The sequence below is a fragment of the Drosophila sulfurigaster genome, chromosome 2L (assembly GCF_023558435.1).
Source record: "Drosophila sulfurigaster albostrigata strain 15112-1811.04 chromosome 2L, ASM2355843v2, whole genome shotgun sequence".
Lineage (NCBI taxonomy): Eukaryota > Metazoa > Arthropoda > Insecta > Diptera > Drosophilidae > Drosophila > Drosophila sulfurigaster.
The window spans coordinates 23,501,129-23,517,402 of NC_084881.1; the positions used below are offsets into that span (position 1 = coordinate 23,501,129).

General features: G+C 35.4%; 1 protein-coding gene across 2 annotated transcripts in view; it reads right to left on the reverse strand.

The window, feature by feature from the left end:
• The window catches only part of LOC133850297 (uncharacterized), a 79,538-nt gene that overhangs the window by 42,172 nt on the left and 21,092 nt on the right, over window positions 1–16,274 (reverse strand). Inside the window, exon 2 of one of the 2 annotated variants that reach the window (XM_062286350.1) lies at window positions 3,511–4,271. In XM_062286350.1, the coding sequence (XP_062142334.1) occupies window positions 3,511–3,580 (70 nt within the window). In that variant the 5' untranslated portion in view covers window positions 3,581–4,271. The remainder of the gene's footprint in view (window positions 1–3,510; window positions 4,272–16,274) is intronic. The other variant, XM_062286351.1, reaches the window with a different exon arrangement.

Genomic DNA, 16,274 nt, shown 5'->3' on the forward strand with positions numbered 1-16,274 from the left:
CCAGAGTCACAGCAGCAGCTCGAACAGGACATAGAATGCCAGGATATAGAGGACGTGGGATGTAGAGCGTAGGATGTCTGGTGACGCCGTCACGCGGCGCTGTCATAGCGCAATAAAAATAAAAATCTAATTAGTATGCCGTTGACAGTTTAATCGTGATTACGCTGGCAAAAATTCCAACCAGCCGGGCAACAACAACGGGGGAAAAAAAAAGAAAATACGAGTGGGGAGAAGGGAATGTAGAATGCGAAAAGAGATTCGGGAACATGCCAACAGTTGATTCCTGTTGTTCTCCATTTTGTTGTTGGCTTGTGCTTGGCATTTCCGGCAGCCGCCGACATTGCGTGCTTGCCACACCAAATACTAATGCCAATGTGTGTGTGTGGATTGGTGTGTAAAAAGTTTAAAGCACTGCGCTGGCAATCGTTGTGGCAAATGGCAGAGCACAAATATTTTTTAAAATAATAACTAGTTCTGATGTAGCGAGAGTTGATCGTGTAGTGGACAAAAATTTAAGAAATTTGAAATCGAAATATATTTCAGGCAATGAAAATTAATTTGTATACCTAAGGAAATTCTATCGACTGCATTTTGGGTGATATAAAATGGATGTGACTGCATTTATTTTAATGAATTAACGGCCATCTAATTATAAGATATTTTATAAGACTATTATGCTAAAGTTTTTACAATTTAAAATAAGTAAGAAAACTAAATGTGCTCGACTGTCAGATATCCCCTACCCATTTTGAATAAGATCAAAACAGTGCGGCTGTACGGCAAAAATACTGAAATATACCAAATATATATGTTGATATATTACAACATTCAAAATATAGCGTAGAATACAAAATAAAGTCAGCCAAAGCAGCTAAATTATCAAAAACTTTTTTATAAATTTAATAACCGATAATAGTTTTTCAGAATATTCTCAAAATTTCTCAAAATTCGATGCACAGCGTTATTTTACATTAGAAATAAGTTAAATAATTAATATTATTCAACGTAAATTGTAGTTGAGTAACTTTTCAGTTCTAGAAACTTTGTACATTATATTGTAGTATCTAATTAATAATATGTATCTTCAAAATTAATTTCCACACCCGAGTTCATTACTTTAACCGGTTTCTCTCATCTGGCCATTATCTTTAAACTCAGCTATTGTTAAGTATTTATGTGGCAAATGCTTGCATTGTTATTCGTTCATTAGATTCTATAATAATAATTTAACAACAATAATTTAATTAGATATGCGTCTATTGCGTTAGGCCAAAGCACGTCGAATATATCATCATGCTATTCAGACATTAGTTTCAATGTAGCTCCGTCTTCAGCTTAGCTGTCTATCAGTGTGTGTAGGTGTTTGTGTGTGTGTGTGAGGTACGTGCGACATGCACATGCCACGACGCTCCACACTCCACTATCCATTCAATGCCTGCTCCTAGTTGGCTATTGAAATGCGTGTCTAGTGAAGGATACGCGCGACGTGATTGAAATTTTCGAACAGGCGTCGCTACTTCCCATTGCCCTACTAGTGTGTGTGTGTATGTGTGTATATTTATATATATGTGTGTGTGGGCACCTTCAAAATATGACTAACTTGTCTGGCACGTCAGTTGGTCGCATGTCTGTCAAGAGTCAACACAGTAGTCAGAATCAAGCTGTTGTGTTTCTTTGGCCTAGACCGGAAACGGAAGTCGCTTTGATGAATTGCCTTAGACCCCGCCCCGCCGCCAACATAAACTTCAATCCTTACAACTAGTGTAACAACAAAGTTCACTTGTAGCTGCAGCGCATTAAGCGACGACATTCAAGTTCAACGATTTTCTTTTTTCCCCAACATTTAAATATGAAATGCCAAAAGCAAAAGCTCGGATTTATGAAGGATACTAAATTGCAAGGGAATGATGACAAGAAAGGACTACAAAATCTCGAATCGTAGTTAGTAATTCGTCGGGAGGCTGCTCGTAAAAAAGGGAAGAGAAAAAACAGTGGTCGTCGAGCAGTTAAAACGGAAATATAAAACGTTATTAAAGCTACCGGAAATGCAGACAAAGCGGCAAGTCATTGCAGCCATTTTGCCTAAAGTGTCAGACGGCGGCGACGGCAGCGGAGAAAGCGATGAGAGCCCGAGAGATGAAAACTGAAAATGGAATCATTTTCGTATAGAAAAAAATGGAAAACGAGAGGCAGGCGTGTCAGGCACGGATTCAAATTACAATGAGCAAGTGAAAATATTAAAAAACCAAGTGAAAAAATTCTGCAAATAATAATGAAAATTTCTTTATGAATGCGAATGCTATGACAGTTGAGTACAAAGGAAGTGTTGTGAGTGCTAGAAAGTCATGAAAACATTGTGGGAGGGCATTGACAGCAAAAGGATCAAAATTGGTAAAGAGATAAAAGTCTGCGACTAATGCTACCAAATGGCAAGCAAGAAAATTACCTGAGTATTACAACAAAAAAAGAAATCCTTTGAGGGATTGTTAAATCGATCAGAAAAATTGGAGGAGCCTTGTAGTAATATTGAAGCTTTTTTCAATTTAGAACAACGAAAATATCTCTTGAAGTTGATAGAATTGCATTTAGTTTCTTGTTTTCTTGTTCAATTTATTATTTTTTATTTTTTTAATTCTCATATAAAAACATTTATAATAAGACCCAATTTAAATTAATTAAAAAATATATTTTGAAGTTAAAAGAAGTTTTGTTGCTGTAATGATGTTTTTCTATTTTGAATTATCTAATTTTGCAATAGTAATTTGTGGTTTCGAAATTATTAAAGGTAATTTCTTGTTAGTATCAAGCTAAATCTGTTTACTAAATTGTTTTTATCTTTAAAATATAATTTAAATTTTAAAATAATCTAGAACTCTTTTGAGACAATGGAAAAGTCTGTTGATGCTATTTGATTTGTCTTTAGTTTTTTATTCAATCTTATCTTTTGGCTTATGAAAATACTTAGCCAGTCTTTCATTTTTTGTAATATGATATTTTAAAACAGTATTCAAATCAAATAGAAGTACATTTGAGGAGGATTTCATCTTTAATTTATTGGAGTTTAATTTTGTCGTTTACATATGGTTTATGCCGTCATTATTTAGTACTTAATGACATGACAATAGTAAAATGTCATTTGAGCTTGACGTTTGTCGTACTACAAAGCACTCAAAATATTTATGGTATTTAATATTGAAGTTCGTTATTTGCCAGGACCTTTGGCTGGACTGTTGGACACTAACTATAGTTTGAGGTTGTTTATTGCATTTTCTGCGGTTTTTCAAATTGCCAGTGAGTGTATGTGTATGTGTGTGTGTGTTGTGTGTACATCATCCGAGTGAAAACAAGTCGAGTGAATTGTGCCTCAACCGCAATATTTCTGAACCACATACTAAGTGACCCGATGGAAATACCAGTAGTAGTATTTTCCGATTCAAATTGCGTGACAGAGGTTAATCAAGATAGCTGGCCACACTTAATATATTAACGGAAATGTCTGTTCACACTTACCTGGTAATGCTGTGAGGCAGGCGATAAAGATGATGAAAATCCTACAGAATTCTATTCTGGGCAGCGCCATTTTCTGTTATTTTTATTGATTATTAATTGATCAACACAATTATTCGTTATTTATTTATCAGCTCTTATTTTTTGTTGCTGTTTTCTTAACTGCACTACCGCTATTTGGCCACAATACTTTGCGTATGAGCAATATCCGTTAGTTGAAACCGCAGAAATCAATTTTTACATTTGAAATCTCGTGTTTTTTTTTTTTTTTTTTTGGTTTCCTCTATCGTTTTTCCACAGCGTAATTTCCCTTTGTCCTCTTCTTTTTATTAAAATTATTATTTCCGTTTTTTCTTGTTACGTTCTGTCTCTGTTCTGTTGGTTTTCTATTTTGCGGTTGCACTTAATGCATATTTTCATATAAGTTTTGCCATCGCTTTTGTCCAACAACAGTTGCGCACAGCCACAATTAGCGATTGGCTGCACAGTGACTCACATATGTATTCGTATTGAGTTTCGCTTCCATTGACTGAATTGTGTAAACACGTTTCGTTCGGTTAGCAGATGATTTTTGCATTGAACACGATTTGATATTTGCATTTTTCATATCCTCTTTGTCATTTTTGCATATTCATTTCCTGTTTGCACTAACATCCACTTGCGGCTCTTTTTCAAAGGAAGTTCTCTTTTTGTGGTTCTTTTTCCTTATATTTTATGTTGTTGCACTTTTGCACTTTGCTTGTACGTTTTTTTCGCACTGTCACCTGCAAGCAATGCAAACAATGGAAATTATTAATTTAAATTGAATAATTTATTTACATCAATAAAATATATCTTAAAATTAATTTGTACCATTTGAAAATTGGAATTTTTCACACATGTAAATAAAAATCTGGATTGAAAAGTATAATACTAATCTGAATTTAAGAACTATTTAATCTTGAATTTGAAGATTAATTAATTAAAAAATAATTTAATAATTTGTTTTAAGAATGTTTTATTCTGTACGGAAAAAAAAAACAAGATTTAAGTACACTACAAATCTTGGTAAAATTTTCGTTTTTAAAAATTAAAATCTTGAAACACGAATTTTAGGTTGAATGAAATTTAGAAGATTGGAAAATAAAATTTACCTTGAAGATTTTATTTTTGATTTTACTACTTTTTTTCGCTAAAGTCGTAAACATTATTTCATTCAAAAAATAAAACTTTGATTTCATTTCAATTATTTCATTCGTTAGTTACTTAAAAATTCTTTAAATCCATGTTAATGTTTTTAATTTAAATTATAAAATTTCAAATAATTTAAATATTTTGAATAATTGTTCTTCTGGTTTAAAAAATAATACTATTGTTTGTGAATTGTTAACAAATGGATTTTGAAATCCAATCCCCAAAGGAGTAAGAAATCTGCCAACTCAGTAAACTGACTACAAGTCAACTCCTCAATCATTTGGCATTGATTTTAAGCTGTTCAGGCTTTACATGACAGTTCAAACATATAAATGAGAAACCGAAACAACAGAGAGCGAGAAGCAAAGACAGTGCACAGTGCACAGTGCACATTTTCCGACTGATTTGCAAAATCCAAATGTTTGCCATTAGCAAACCAAATACGCACAAACGAAAACTCGTATAACTTGGTATCTATATACAACTCCAACTCCCAAATCACGGCACATTGTCTTAAAGAACAAAATGTCTCGCTCCTTTTGCGATTGGATTTTTCTGTTTTTTTTTTTTTGTGTTTCTGTTTGCGGGGGAAAAGCCAAGCCATGAAATTGTACAACACGATTCACACATATCGTACATGACACCATTTGGCCATGATACGGCGAAGGCGGCTTTTCGCATACATATGACGCCCCAGAGTATGCAACGTTGTGGCATCTGAACCTGCCTCACTCTCTCTCTCTCTCTCTCTCTCTCTCTTCCCATCAACTTCTCGCTGTGTCTATCTGAATGAAATTCACTTATGGAAATCGAAGATACTCGCTGTGAGCTGAGCTGGCAGGCGACAGTTCGCGACCGAAAACTAAACTCATATGAAGTATCAACATTCAGTATTCAATGTAAATCCTTTAAGCTGAAAATGCGCTTGAGAGTGCGGCACCAAACACTCCCGGGGAGCGTAACTCACTCTGTGATTGGAAATGTGCGATGCGATGCGATGCGATGCCTGGGAAAAGTGAAAAGTGCCTGTGGAGGATTCGATGGCTCAGACTTGAGACGATTCGCAACGTGGTGACATGCATCGCATCGCTTGGGGAATTCCATTTCCCCATTTCTCTTATACATAAGTCTCAATTTCGCCCTTTACTGCCTTTTGCATGTGTCAAGCGATGCGACTGATTAGATTCGAATGTGAAACGCCAGTTAAAGTTATTATCCTTATTTGTGTACTAGACTCTTTATTCTTACACAGTAAATATTTATCTGAATCGTTGCTGACAGTTGAGTTATCAGTCTAAAATCCAATTGTTCGAGTTGTTATTCACCAGCGAAATTCTTTTTTTTTTAATTTATTTTATTTTTAAGATCAACTTTAAACTTTATTATTATTAAGTCAAATTTAGATAATTCTTAGATTATAGAAACAAGCAGTTTATATATTAATATTATTATGAAAGATTGGGAATAATCTAATTAAAAACATAATCGATTTGAAGTTTAGGAATAAATGTCAATAAATCAAGACAACATATGTAATATTATATATAATCATAGTAACTTCAATATTCAAAAGTTCAGCAAAGAAACTTTAGGAGATATTATCTATAAATTATTTTATACTCAAATGCTGATTAAAAAAATCTTTCATCTATTTCACTATAAATTTAATGCGATGGCATTTTATCAATATTAACATATAATAACATTTTGATTTTTATACCCGTTTTAATTACCAATGTTATTATCTTTGTACTCGGGATAGTTGCTTTGGGTGACAATCTGGTTTATTTTTTACTCTATGGTATATTTTGAATAGAGTACAATATTTATATACCAAATACATCCGTAAGAATATATAAATATTTTGCAATATATTGTTAATATAGTTGTAGAATATGTTCTTATTGAAATAGGTAGCGTAGGTATACCAAATATAACCTTGAATATTGTCGAGAGCACTCGACTGTAGCTTTCTTAATTGCTATTTTATTTCTAATTTTATTAATTTATATTTATTTTTTATTTATTTTTTATTTTATTAATTTATATTTATTTTTTATTTTATTTTTATGTTATTCTTCAGGTTGATCGCCAAGTCGAAATTCACTTTTAATGAAATGTGCACTTATGCTTGCGAAATAATCTGCTTCCTTAACAAAAGTTCTGCCACAAATTATCCAAATTGATGTTAAGAACTACAAAATACGCATGAGTATGTGTTTGTTTCCATTTCGACTAGTCAAGTCCTAATGTAATGCTTTGCAACATCTTGTGCTCATCAGTCACAAAATGTACAAATTCCGCAACATAAAACATATTTTGTTAGCTGAATACAGTTTCTATTTATTCGCGTTGGCGCATGGAAGGGAAGCAAAGTGCTTAAACTTTTTTTTATGTCAAGGCAAAAATAAAAAATACAAAAAAAAAGCCAAAAAGGAGAAGCGAACGGAAACAAAAAAAATATTGCAGCTCAAATTTATTTGCGAACATTTATTATAGTTACTTTGTTTTATTTTCGCAGAGTACTTTTGCTTGTTCCAAGGCGACTATGAATGGAAGAAGAGTGGTGGTGGGGTGGTTGGAGCGGGGAGCGGGGAGTGGAGTTCCACTTTTTTATGCTGCATTGTTTTATAGTCATTTCAAGACGCTGTTGTCTGGGTAATGAAACGCACCGCAAAGTTGATAAAAAGACGACCGCAAAATGGGAGCAGAAGAAGCGAGATGCGAGAGGGAAGAGCGATGTTTGGGGTGTGATTTACTTTCCCCGCTTTCCCTCATTTTGCCCGCTTCAGCTGTAACAAATTAGTTTAAAGATAAGCAGGTTACAAAATATGCCAAAGCATACTTTCTGGGGGCTATCAAACAAAGTGGCGCTCTTGATTAGCCCTGAGAGGCAACTTTTATGCAGCGCACGAGTTTGTGGCAGTGCATGGAAGAAATGAGAAGGGGGGAGTAGTAGGCAGAGGGGGATGTGGGTGATGATAGCGACTCAGCAAGTAAACACAATCAAGCGGCAGACTTTACGTGAAAATGTTTAACAGCTGTCGATGGAAAATGCAGCGCAAATAGCGCAAAACAAACACAAGCAACATCGATGGGGAGGGGTGAATGAGATGGCAACTGGGTGCGGGAGAGGGAGAGAGAGAGAGAGCTGCGTGTGGTTGTAATGCGCCTTTGCCCGAGTGCACTGTAAATACCAAAGCAATTTCCACTGTAAAATTAACAAGCGCCGAACCGCAACAGACGAAAGCTGCACTAAGCAGTCAGCTGAAGACAGGAAAGGCGAAGCAAGGGAGTAAGGGGAAGGGAGGAGGAGGTGTGCTTAGGTCTTGTTGAGGTATTGGCATCTTCAGAATGGATAACGTGTCTGTGTGTTGTCGAGTGTTGGTCTTACTTACAGTCATGGCAGCAACAGCAACACAGCAGCAGCAGCTGTAGCTGTAGCAACAGCCACTTGCCACTTGCTACTTGCTACTTGCCACCATTAGTTGCAAGGCGCAAAATACATAATGAATTTCTTCTTTAGTCCCCCTCTCAGAACTGCGCCCATCTGCTGCCACATTTCGCTTGTTTATTTGCCCTTTTTAGCCATTTTTGTGGTCCTCACTCGCACACACGAATGCAATTAAGCTGCCTTGGCTATTATGTAGCTGAACGAACAGTTTTGACGCCCAAAACACACACACACACACACACACACTCTGGATCGCACTCGATGGCCAATGCATCCTGTGTGTGTGATTATGTATGCCTGCAAATGGGCCAGGTCTTACACCATTTGCCCAAAATTTCAGCACTGTTTATGATCCAGCCAGTTGGCCCTTAAGTCTGCCTGACTTTTGAGGTCCTTATTTGGTCAATGACTGTAGCTGATGGAAAAGTAGTGATAAAGCGAGTGAACGGGGACAGCAAATAGCTCTCTGCAGTACAAAGCAGGTAAAATAAAGCAACATGTCCATTTCAAATATAATTTCTAGCATTCTGGACTTATTTTGATAATTTTCAATTTGACGAATATATAATATAATAAATTAACTTTTGAAGGCTTTTTACGGAAGATGTGCATTTTATAAACTAATATTAAACTTAAGCTTATTGGTAAAATTGGTAACAAATAATCTATTAGCAATCGTATGTACATCAATATTTGATTTGAATAAAAACGCACTCTTATTTAATAATTTTAGAATTAAGCTGAACATAAAATAGAAAACAAAACTTTATCGCTGATTAGTTTCTTAGTAATCAAGCAACACAATAACATTTGAGTTATATATTTTTTATAATATAATTTGGGGCAAATCATCTTTCAATATGAAAAAAATTTACAAATGTAATTTATATATAAATGCATACAAATTTAATAAATAATACAAATAATAAAAACAAGTAAGAAAGTTACAGTCGAGTGTGCTCGACTGTGAGATACCCGCTACCCATTTTTAATAAAGGCAAAATATTGCGGTATTATTTTAAAGAAATATCAAAAATATTACAAAAATACTAAAAATTTACCAAATGGTGGATTTGGTATATCAATATAGTACCGCATTCAAAATATACCATAGACGGCACAATGTACCAGATTGTCGGCCAAAGCAACTCAGACCCTAGTAAGTAGGCGTTTTTGCCCATACAAAAGTATTTCTTTAATAACTTCCACAATTTTTATCTGATCATAACTAAATTTTCAGAAATCATAAATACTATTATTATTATATAAACCTATTCACAGCTCTAGTTTTAAAATTACGCTTGTTATTCGATTTTATTGATTGGAAAGTGCGGAGGTGGGCGTGGCAAAAATTTGAAACGAACTTGATCTGCTTGCAAACATAACAAATGCTGTCGAAAAAAAAATTATAGCTCTAACTCTTATAGTCTCTGAGATCCAGTGTTTCATACGGACGGACGGACAGACGGACATGGCTAGATCGTCTCGCCTATTGATGCTGATCAAGAATATATATACTTTATACCCTTCTACCCTATGAGTAGCGGGTATACAAATCTGGAAAAGGAACTCATAATGCTTACTCTGCAAATATTTATTCTAAGAGCAAATATATTGCAATATTAAAAAATCTCAATTCTAAAGCACATCTACACAGTTGCAGACAAATATTTTATAAATTAATATTGAGTTCATATAAAGCAATATGTTGAATCAAAAAAAATTAATAAATGCAATGCAAATAAAATAACCCATTTGAATATTTTATATTTATTCATAAAAAAAAACGTCGAGTTGCTTTAAAATATATATGTTAAATTAGTTTTCATTTACGCATTCTGCCAACAACTTGTCAAACCGAGTTAAATTCTTTGACCAGCAACTGCACTTAAGCTCACAGATTCTATAAATGCATATATATAGTATGCACATATAGTATATATGTATATATAATAGTATATTGTACAATGTGAGTAAAGCTCTGCGAATTGATACGCTTTCGACTGGCAGAGTTAAAAGAGTTGTTGTGCTCAGTTTTGGGCATTTCCCGCTGCATAATAACTGTCGAATTTGGATTTTATTTAAACTTTTAAAATCCACTCGAAATTAAATATGGTTGAGTTGAACGAAATGAACTTGTCGAAGAGATATCGAGAGAATGGAGACAGACAGTAGGTTACATAAACAAAGCTTTTAACTGGCCATCAGGCACACATTGGACACAATTTCCATTACCCGAGTCCAATCAAATCAACTCCAATAAATTCGTAAAATAAAATGTGCCAATAAATTCGATGGCATGCGAGTGAATGTGAGACTCTCGTTCTCTCGTTCACACACTGAAAACTAAACTAAAGTCAAATTGAATTAAAATTCAAAGCGTTTAATGTGGACTGAGTGAGTGTGGAGTACTAAGAGAGTGTGAGAGAGGGGGAAAGGGAGAGGAGGAAGGGGAAGGGGAAGGAAACGCTGACAGCAGCCTTCAAGTTGTCGCATTTTTCAATAAACTAAACAATTTACGAAAATTGAAGTTTATCTCAATTGTGCAGCTGTTGTTGACAACATTTTGTCGTCAGCTAACAAAGCTTTGTGCCCTTCGTTGGTTCGTTCGTTCGCTCACTCAGAACTCAATTTGGCAATAAACTGACTGCCATATTCCCTTTCTATACGTCGACGTTTCCCTCTCTCTCTCCAGAGAGAGAAAGAAGGAGGAGAACTCGCCTCTCGAGTGGCGCACAAATGCGCTTAGTTGCTTTATTGGTCAAGCTGTTGTGCGTGGATAAAACCCTTTTAGTGCACAATTGCTATAAATTTGCTGCGACCATTACCATGGGGAGTAGCAGGAAGGAGCGGGACATGGCTCCATTGTCATGTGTGCGACTGTGTTGCAAAAGGGGGGATAACCAAGTCGATTGACGAACAAGCTTATTTTAATCTCATTTGACAGCCCTGAAAAGGCAGAAACCCAACTATTTTTTGCTCTCTCTCCGGTCTCCCTTAACAGCTGTTGTAGCTCTTTGAGTTTGACAAATGAACAACGTGAAAGGGTCTCTAAGCTATAACCGGACCTCTTTCCCCCCTCCCTCATACTCCTTTCTCTTTGTCATATAATTTCACCATGATTAAGTTTGAAATTTGCATTTGGTCCAGTTCTTGAGTTCTTGAGCTCAGCTCGTTTTGATGACCCCCAAAGAGCAACCATTCCGATTTGCTTTTGTGTGTATCTTTAGTCCTTAGTCCTTAGTCCTTAGTGTGACCAAAGTATTTCTCCTTGGTCAGTTTGGCAAAATGTGCGGGTTAATTTTGTAATTTTCGCACATGGCCTTTTTTGGGCCACAATAAAGATTATGGTATTTGTCTTGCCCCCTTTCGCCCTCTCCCCTGCGTACAGTTTATACGCTTGTCTTTAATTGAAATGGATTGTGTGCTGGGTCAATGAGCCAGGCAAGTTTCCCCAAAAGTTATCCACACTCTACAAAATTATGTTAAATTGCTTCTATGTAATTAACTAGTGTGTGGTTTTTGCCTTCATCTTCTTCTAGAAAATGTTCTTCAATTCCCAGTCGAGACATATTTTTGAGGAAAATTTCACTTGACGTCAACACACACAAAAGGGTTTTTGTGCGTTCTTCAACATTTAAATGATTATCATCGTTTTTGAAGAGCATGATGATGGCAACTAATTAGTTAATTGATAACGAGTAGGCAGACTAAAGAGCTACTATTTTTGGCAAATGACTTGGGCAAAAATCGATAATTTGTCTTGCCAGCAACTCAGTGTTTATTTTACCGTGATATTATAAGCTGCAATATTTGATAAACATTTGCGGATTAAAGTTGTGCCTAATCAGTAAAAATAATCACAGCCACTAGCTAATTTCATTATCGATTTAAACGTTTGAGATGTGTTCTGTAATTTCTATATCTGTCTTATTTTAAAGTTGCACTTTCGTAGCTTTCCAAACCGTTGTCATTAATGCTCCACTCAAAATAGAACTCTGTTCTGTACTTGGCCCGTCTCTATTTCTTTTTTTTTTGTGTATAAACATTTCCCAGGTGAATTGAAGGCTCTCTCGTATGTCGTTGATATTTTGCCTCAGCATGCACGATTTTCAATTCAAATGCTTTACTCGATATTACGTTTTTTGCTCTTTCGACGGCGACCATAAAGAGTGAGGGGAAGATTGCGGGCGCTTTCGAGGCTTGCTGGTTGCTGGTTGAATTGGGATAGCGAAAAGTTTTCGCATAAAATAACACAAGATAAATTGTTAATGCGTCTGTGGGGAAGCGATTAGCGGTAAATGTGCCGAGTTTATTTCGAGTTTTTTGGCCTCAGCATCGACTGAGAGTATTTTGTGTTCGCTCTGTGCATGCATGTGGCCTATGCGGCGTATGCGCAATTTAAATAATATTCGCACAGTCAATAGAAGAAAACAAAAATTTTCGCTTGCGAGTTTGACCAGTAAACGGCAGAAATATATGCACATACATATAGTTCGGTGGCAGTGCATTTTTAAGGCTAAATAAAGTATACGACATGGGGTGCACAATATGTGCATTTATATACCGCTTTACTGATGTCTGACTGCACAAAAAAAAAGATGTCTCAGTTACCAGGCAATGGACAGACGAACGTCCCACTCAAATGCCATTGGCAATTTATTTTGCTTTACGTTGGCAGGGATATTGTGGAAGGCTCAAGCTGCGCTTCGAGCCAATTTGAATTGGCCAAGAGGAGTATACACGAAGCATGGCAGCTGCGAGTTCAGATGTGTTCAGGTGTGTCTGCAATTGGCAAATGCAACTCCATTTCTGACGCATCTGCAGCTGCAACCTGCAGCATTTCATGATAAATCGTTATTTATAATTTTGTATTGTAATTGAATGGCAAAGAACTTTTCTTTTACTTTCATTTTTTCCTGCTCGTTTCTATAGTTGCATATATAGAGTATATAAGTTTCTTATGCTGAATGGAAATTGCTGGTTAAGTGGCAATCACAACATGCCTGACACAAATTGTTGCAATAACTGTTCCATTGCAACGTGTGTGCATCAATGTATGTGAAATATGACTCTCTAAGTTCTTAGGAGCTTTGAAATTCATTTCATTGGCATAGAAAATATGTCCTTTTTGCTCCTAATTCGATTGAGCACTTTATCGGTATGAATGATGCTCTTAAGGCATTTACCAATAATGCTGCTGTAAGGTAAAGTGACACTTGAATTGAGCAATTTGCAGGTTTTATTAGTAGACATTTTTCAGTACTTGAGGAATTATAATTCTATGGAATGTAAAGCGATGACTAATGCTACTTTTCAAAAATTATTTATGTTAATATAGACTTACTAATGTGAAGTGCATTTTACATTAGCGGAAATTGTGAACAACATAGGTAGTAAGACTTTTTCATGCGGCCCATTTTCTATTCAGAAGATTTACATTGCAAATTGAATACTTTATTGTATTAAGTATTAAGTCATATATTTTCTATTTTTAAGTATAACATTTCATACTCGCAATTTATAGGGTAGAAGAGTATTAGAACTTTGTGCCTGCAGAATAAGTATCTGGCAGGCAAAATAAGTCATTATTATATACTTTTGTATTACTGAAGATTTGGGTTGCTTTGAGTGACAATCTGGTATATTTTACTCTATATATTTACTCTTTCATATTTTGAATGTTTTACTTTATCGATATATTAGTACATTAATGTGGTATATTTTAAGAATATAGTTTTATTGAAAATGGGTATATTAAAGTCTATCTTTTTAAATGTAAAACAATGTTTATCAGTTGCTTCTTTACTTTAATTTAATCATGACTAGATTTGAGTACACTATAAACATCATATTTACATTTATTTCGTTATCTTAATCCCTTTAGCATTTCTATTATTCTACATATTCTTTGACTATCTGTCTGTCTTTCGTTGGTTGGCCTCTAAACCTCTCTTCCCTCACCCTAATTTTTGTGTATCACTTTAAGCTATTTTCTCGTGGCCATAGTCCAATGCTTACTTAATTATAATAACCACAGCACCTACAACAAAACGCTGCTGGCTGGCAAAACCCTTTAGAATGCTGTTACAAAATTGTTGCCAAAAACCCACAAATTATGCTGGCAAAACTCGCAAACTCAAATAAACTGCGTGTGTGTGTGTGTCGTTCCCTCTTCCTTTCTCTTCAGTTCTATTCTCTTCTCTAGGCGGAGCTTTGTTTGTACCTGTTGGGCAAAAATATCTATCTATCCACAAATTACAGTAAATACCAAAACCGAAAAATAATTATTAGCAACGTAAATTTCAAAACCAAAAATGTACAAATTTGTTAACCTGCCCGCTGGGAAATGGAAATGTGGGAGAAGCTGTTAAGGGAAAGGGAAAGGGGAAGGGAGGGAGACAGGTGTTAGCTGATGTTTTCGCGTGCTAACCTAATTTGAAGAGCAAACATAATTTATGGATAATTACATATTTTACTGCTCACACACACACACACAAACTTTTTATAGAGAGATTTTCATTTTTGCATACAACGAGAGAATAAATTTTCATAGAGCGAATTTTTGCTATGGCTGTTAATGAAAATTGTTTGCGCCAGCGTAGCCAAAAACAAAAAAAAATAAAAGAACCTGGCTTAAAGCAGCTTAAAGCGAGCGAGGAAGAGAAGTTTGCGGCAGGTCAGGAGTTGTGGCGTAAATAAATGCAACTGCTGCCACTGTCAGCAGCAATAGCAGCAGTGGGGAAAATGCGAAAAGAACAGCTAGAAAATGCTAGTTGAAAAGCTGCTGGCTGGCCAACTGTCAGCGAGCAGTGCAAGTGACAAGTCAGGACTCAATGCCATGATGGGAGGGCAGCAGAGAGAAAACTAAATGAAAAAAAGAGAGAAAGCGAGAACCGGATGCATCTTGGCGGCAATGGAGGTCAACCCCTCTTCCCCCTCTTCCCCCACTGAGTACTATTGTTAGTGTACGCCATTCTATTTAGCTCTTTAGTGGCTGCCCCTTCACTGCACTGCTTCTTGGCGAACATATTGTGCATGCCGCTGCCACAGACTGTTGCATACTTTTGTGCACTCGACTGCGCCTGAGTGACTGCCCCTCGTCCCTCCCCTTCCCCCACGCCATCCCAACTCATCAGTTTACCTACTTGCTTGCCACTTGCCACTGAGAAATTACCTAGCCAAAGTTGCGTGGCGAATCAGGCGTAAAGCAGACAAAGAAAACTAGTTCCAACTTAGCTGACAGATATTATTATTTATGCGGATCTCCTTACTCCCCTCTCTCTTTCTCTCTTCTGTCTCTGTCTTGCATGGCTGGCTGATTTTTTAAGTGCAGACTCGCGAAATGGAAACGCTCATTACTCATGCGAGCGCAACTTGCTCTAAAAGGCACAAAACTTTCTGAAGTTAACTAGTTTGTTTCTCACCTACTCACTCGCTCTCTATCTCTCTCTCGCTCTCTCTATCCCTCGTAAAAATGTAAGGTAGGTAACATAATATATAATATTTTATAAAATGTATAAACTCACAAAGCAAAATAATGGGCACAACTAATTAACATTTAAAATAGTTACTCATTATATTTCTAATTTATGAAGCCGCTGAAATACATTATTCCAAGTAAAATTCAAGCAGCTTAGTAAATAAATAATAGATAATTCATGAAAGAATTAATAAATACTTCTATAACACAAAATGTTCAAAAATATTAAAATATTTCCTATTATTAATCTATAATAAATAACGTAAAGTGTTTAAAAATATTAAAATATATTCTATTTCTACTGTTGAGGCAGTAACTTATGTTTATATTCAATATAAATAAACCTAAAATAATAAATCACAAACATTTTGAAATTGGGTTAGCTAAATTTTGATTAATAGAAAGTATAAATTTTAGTTTCAGAAATTTATTTTATTTTTGTTGAATAGGAATTTCACTCATATTAATTGTCATATTTCAAATAATATAAAATGAACTCAGACTTTTTAAACTTCTAAAAAATATGAACACAATAACATAAAACAAAACTAATACATAGCTACAGATATTAGCAGAGTTTTAATGGTGACTGCCACGCATAACATGAGTGCTTAAATTACCAGAGTTCATCTCTGAGATTCAAGATGTATGCGTTAC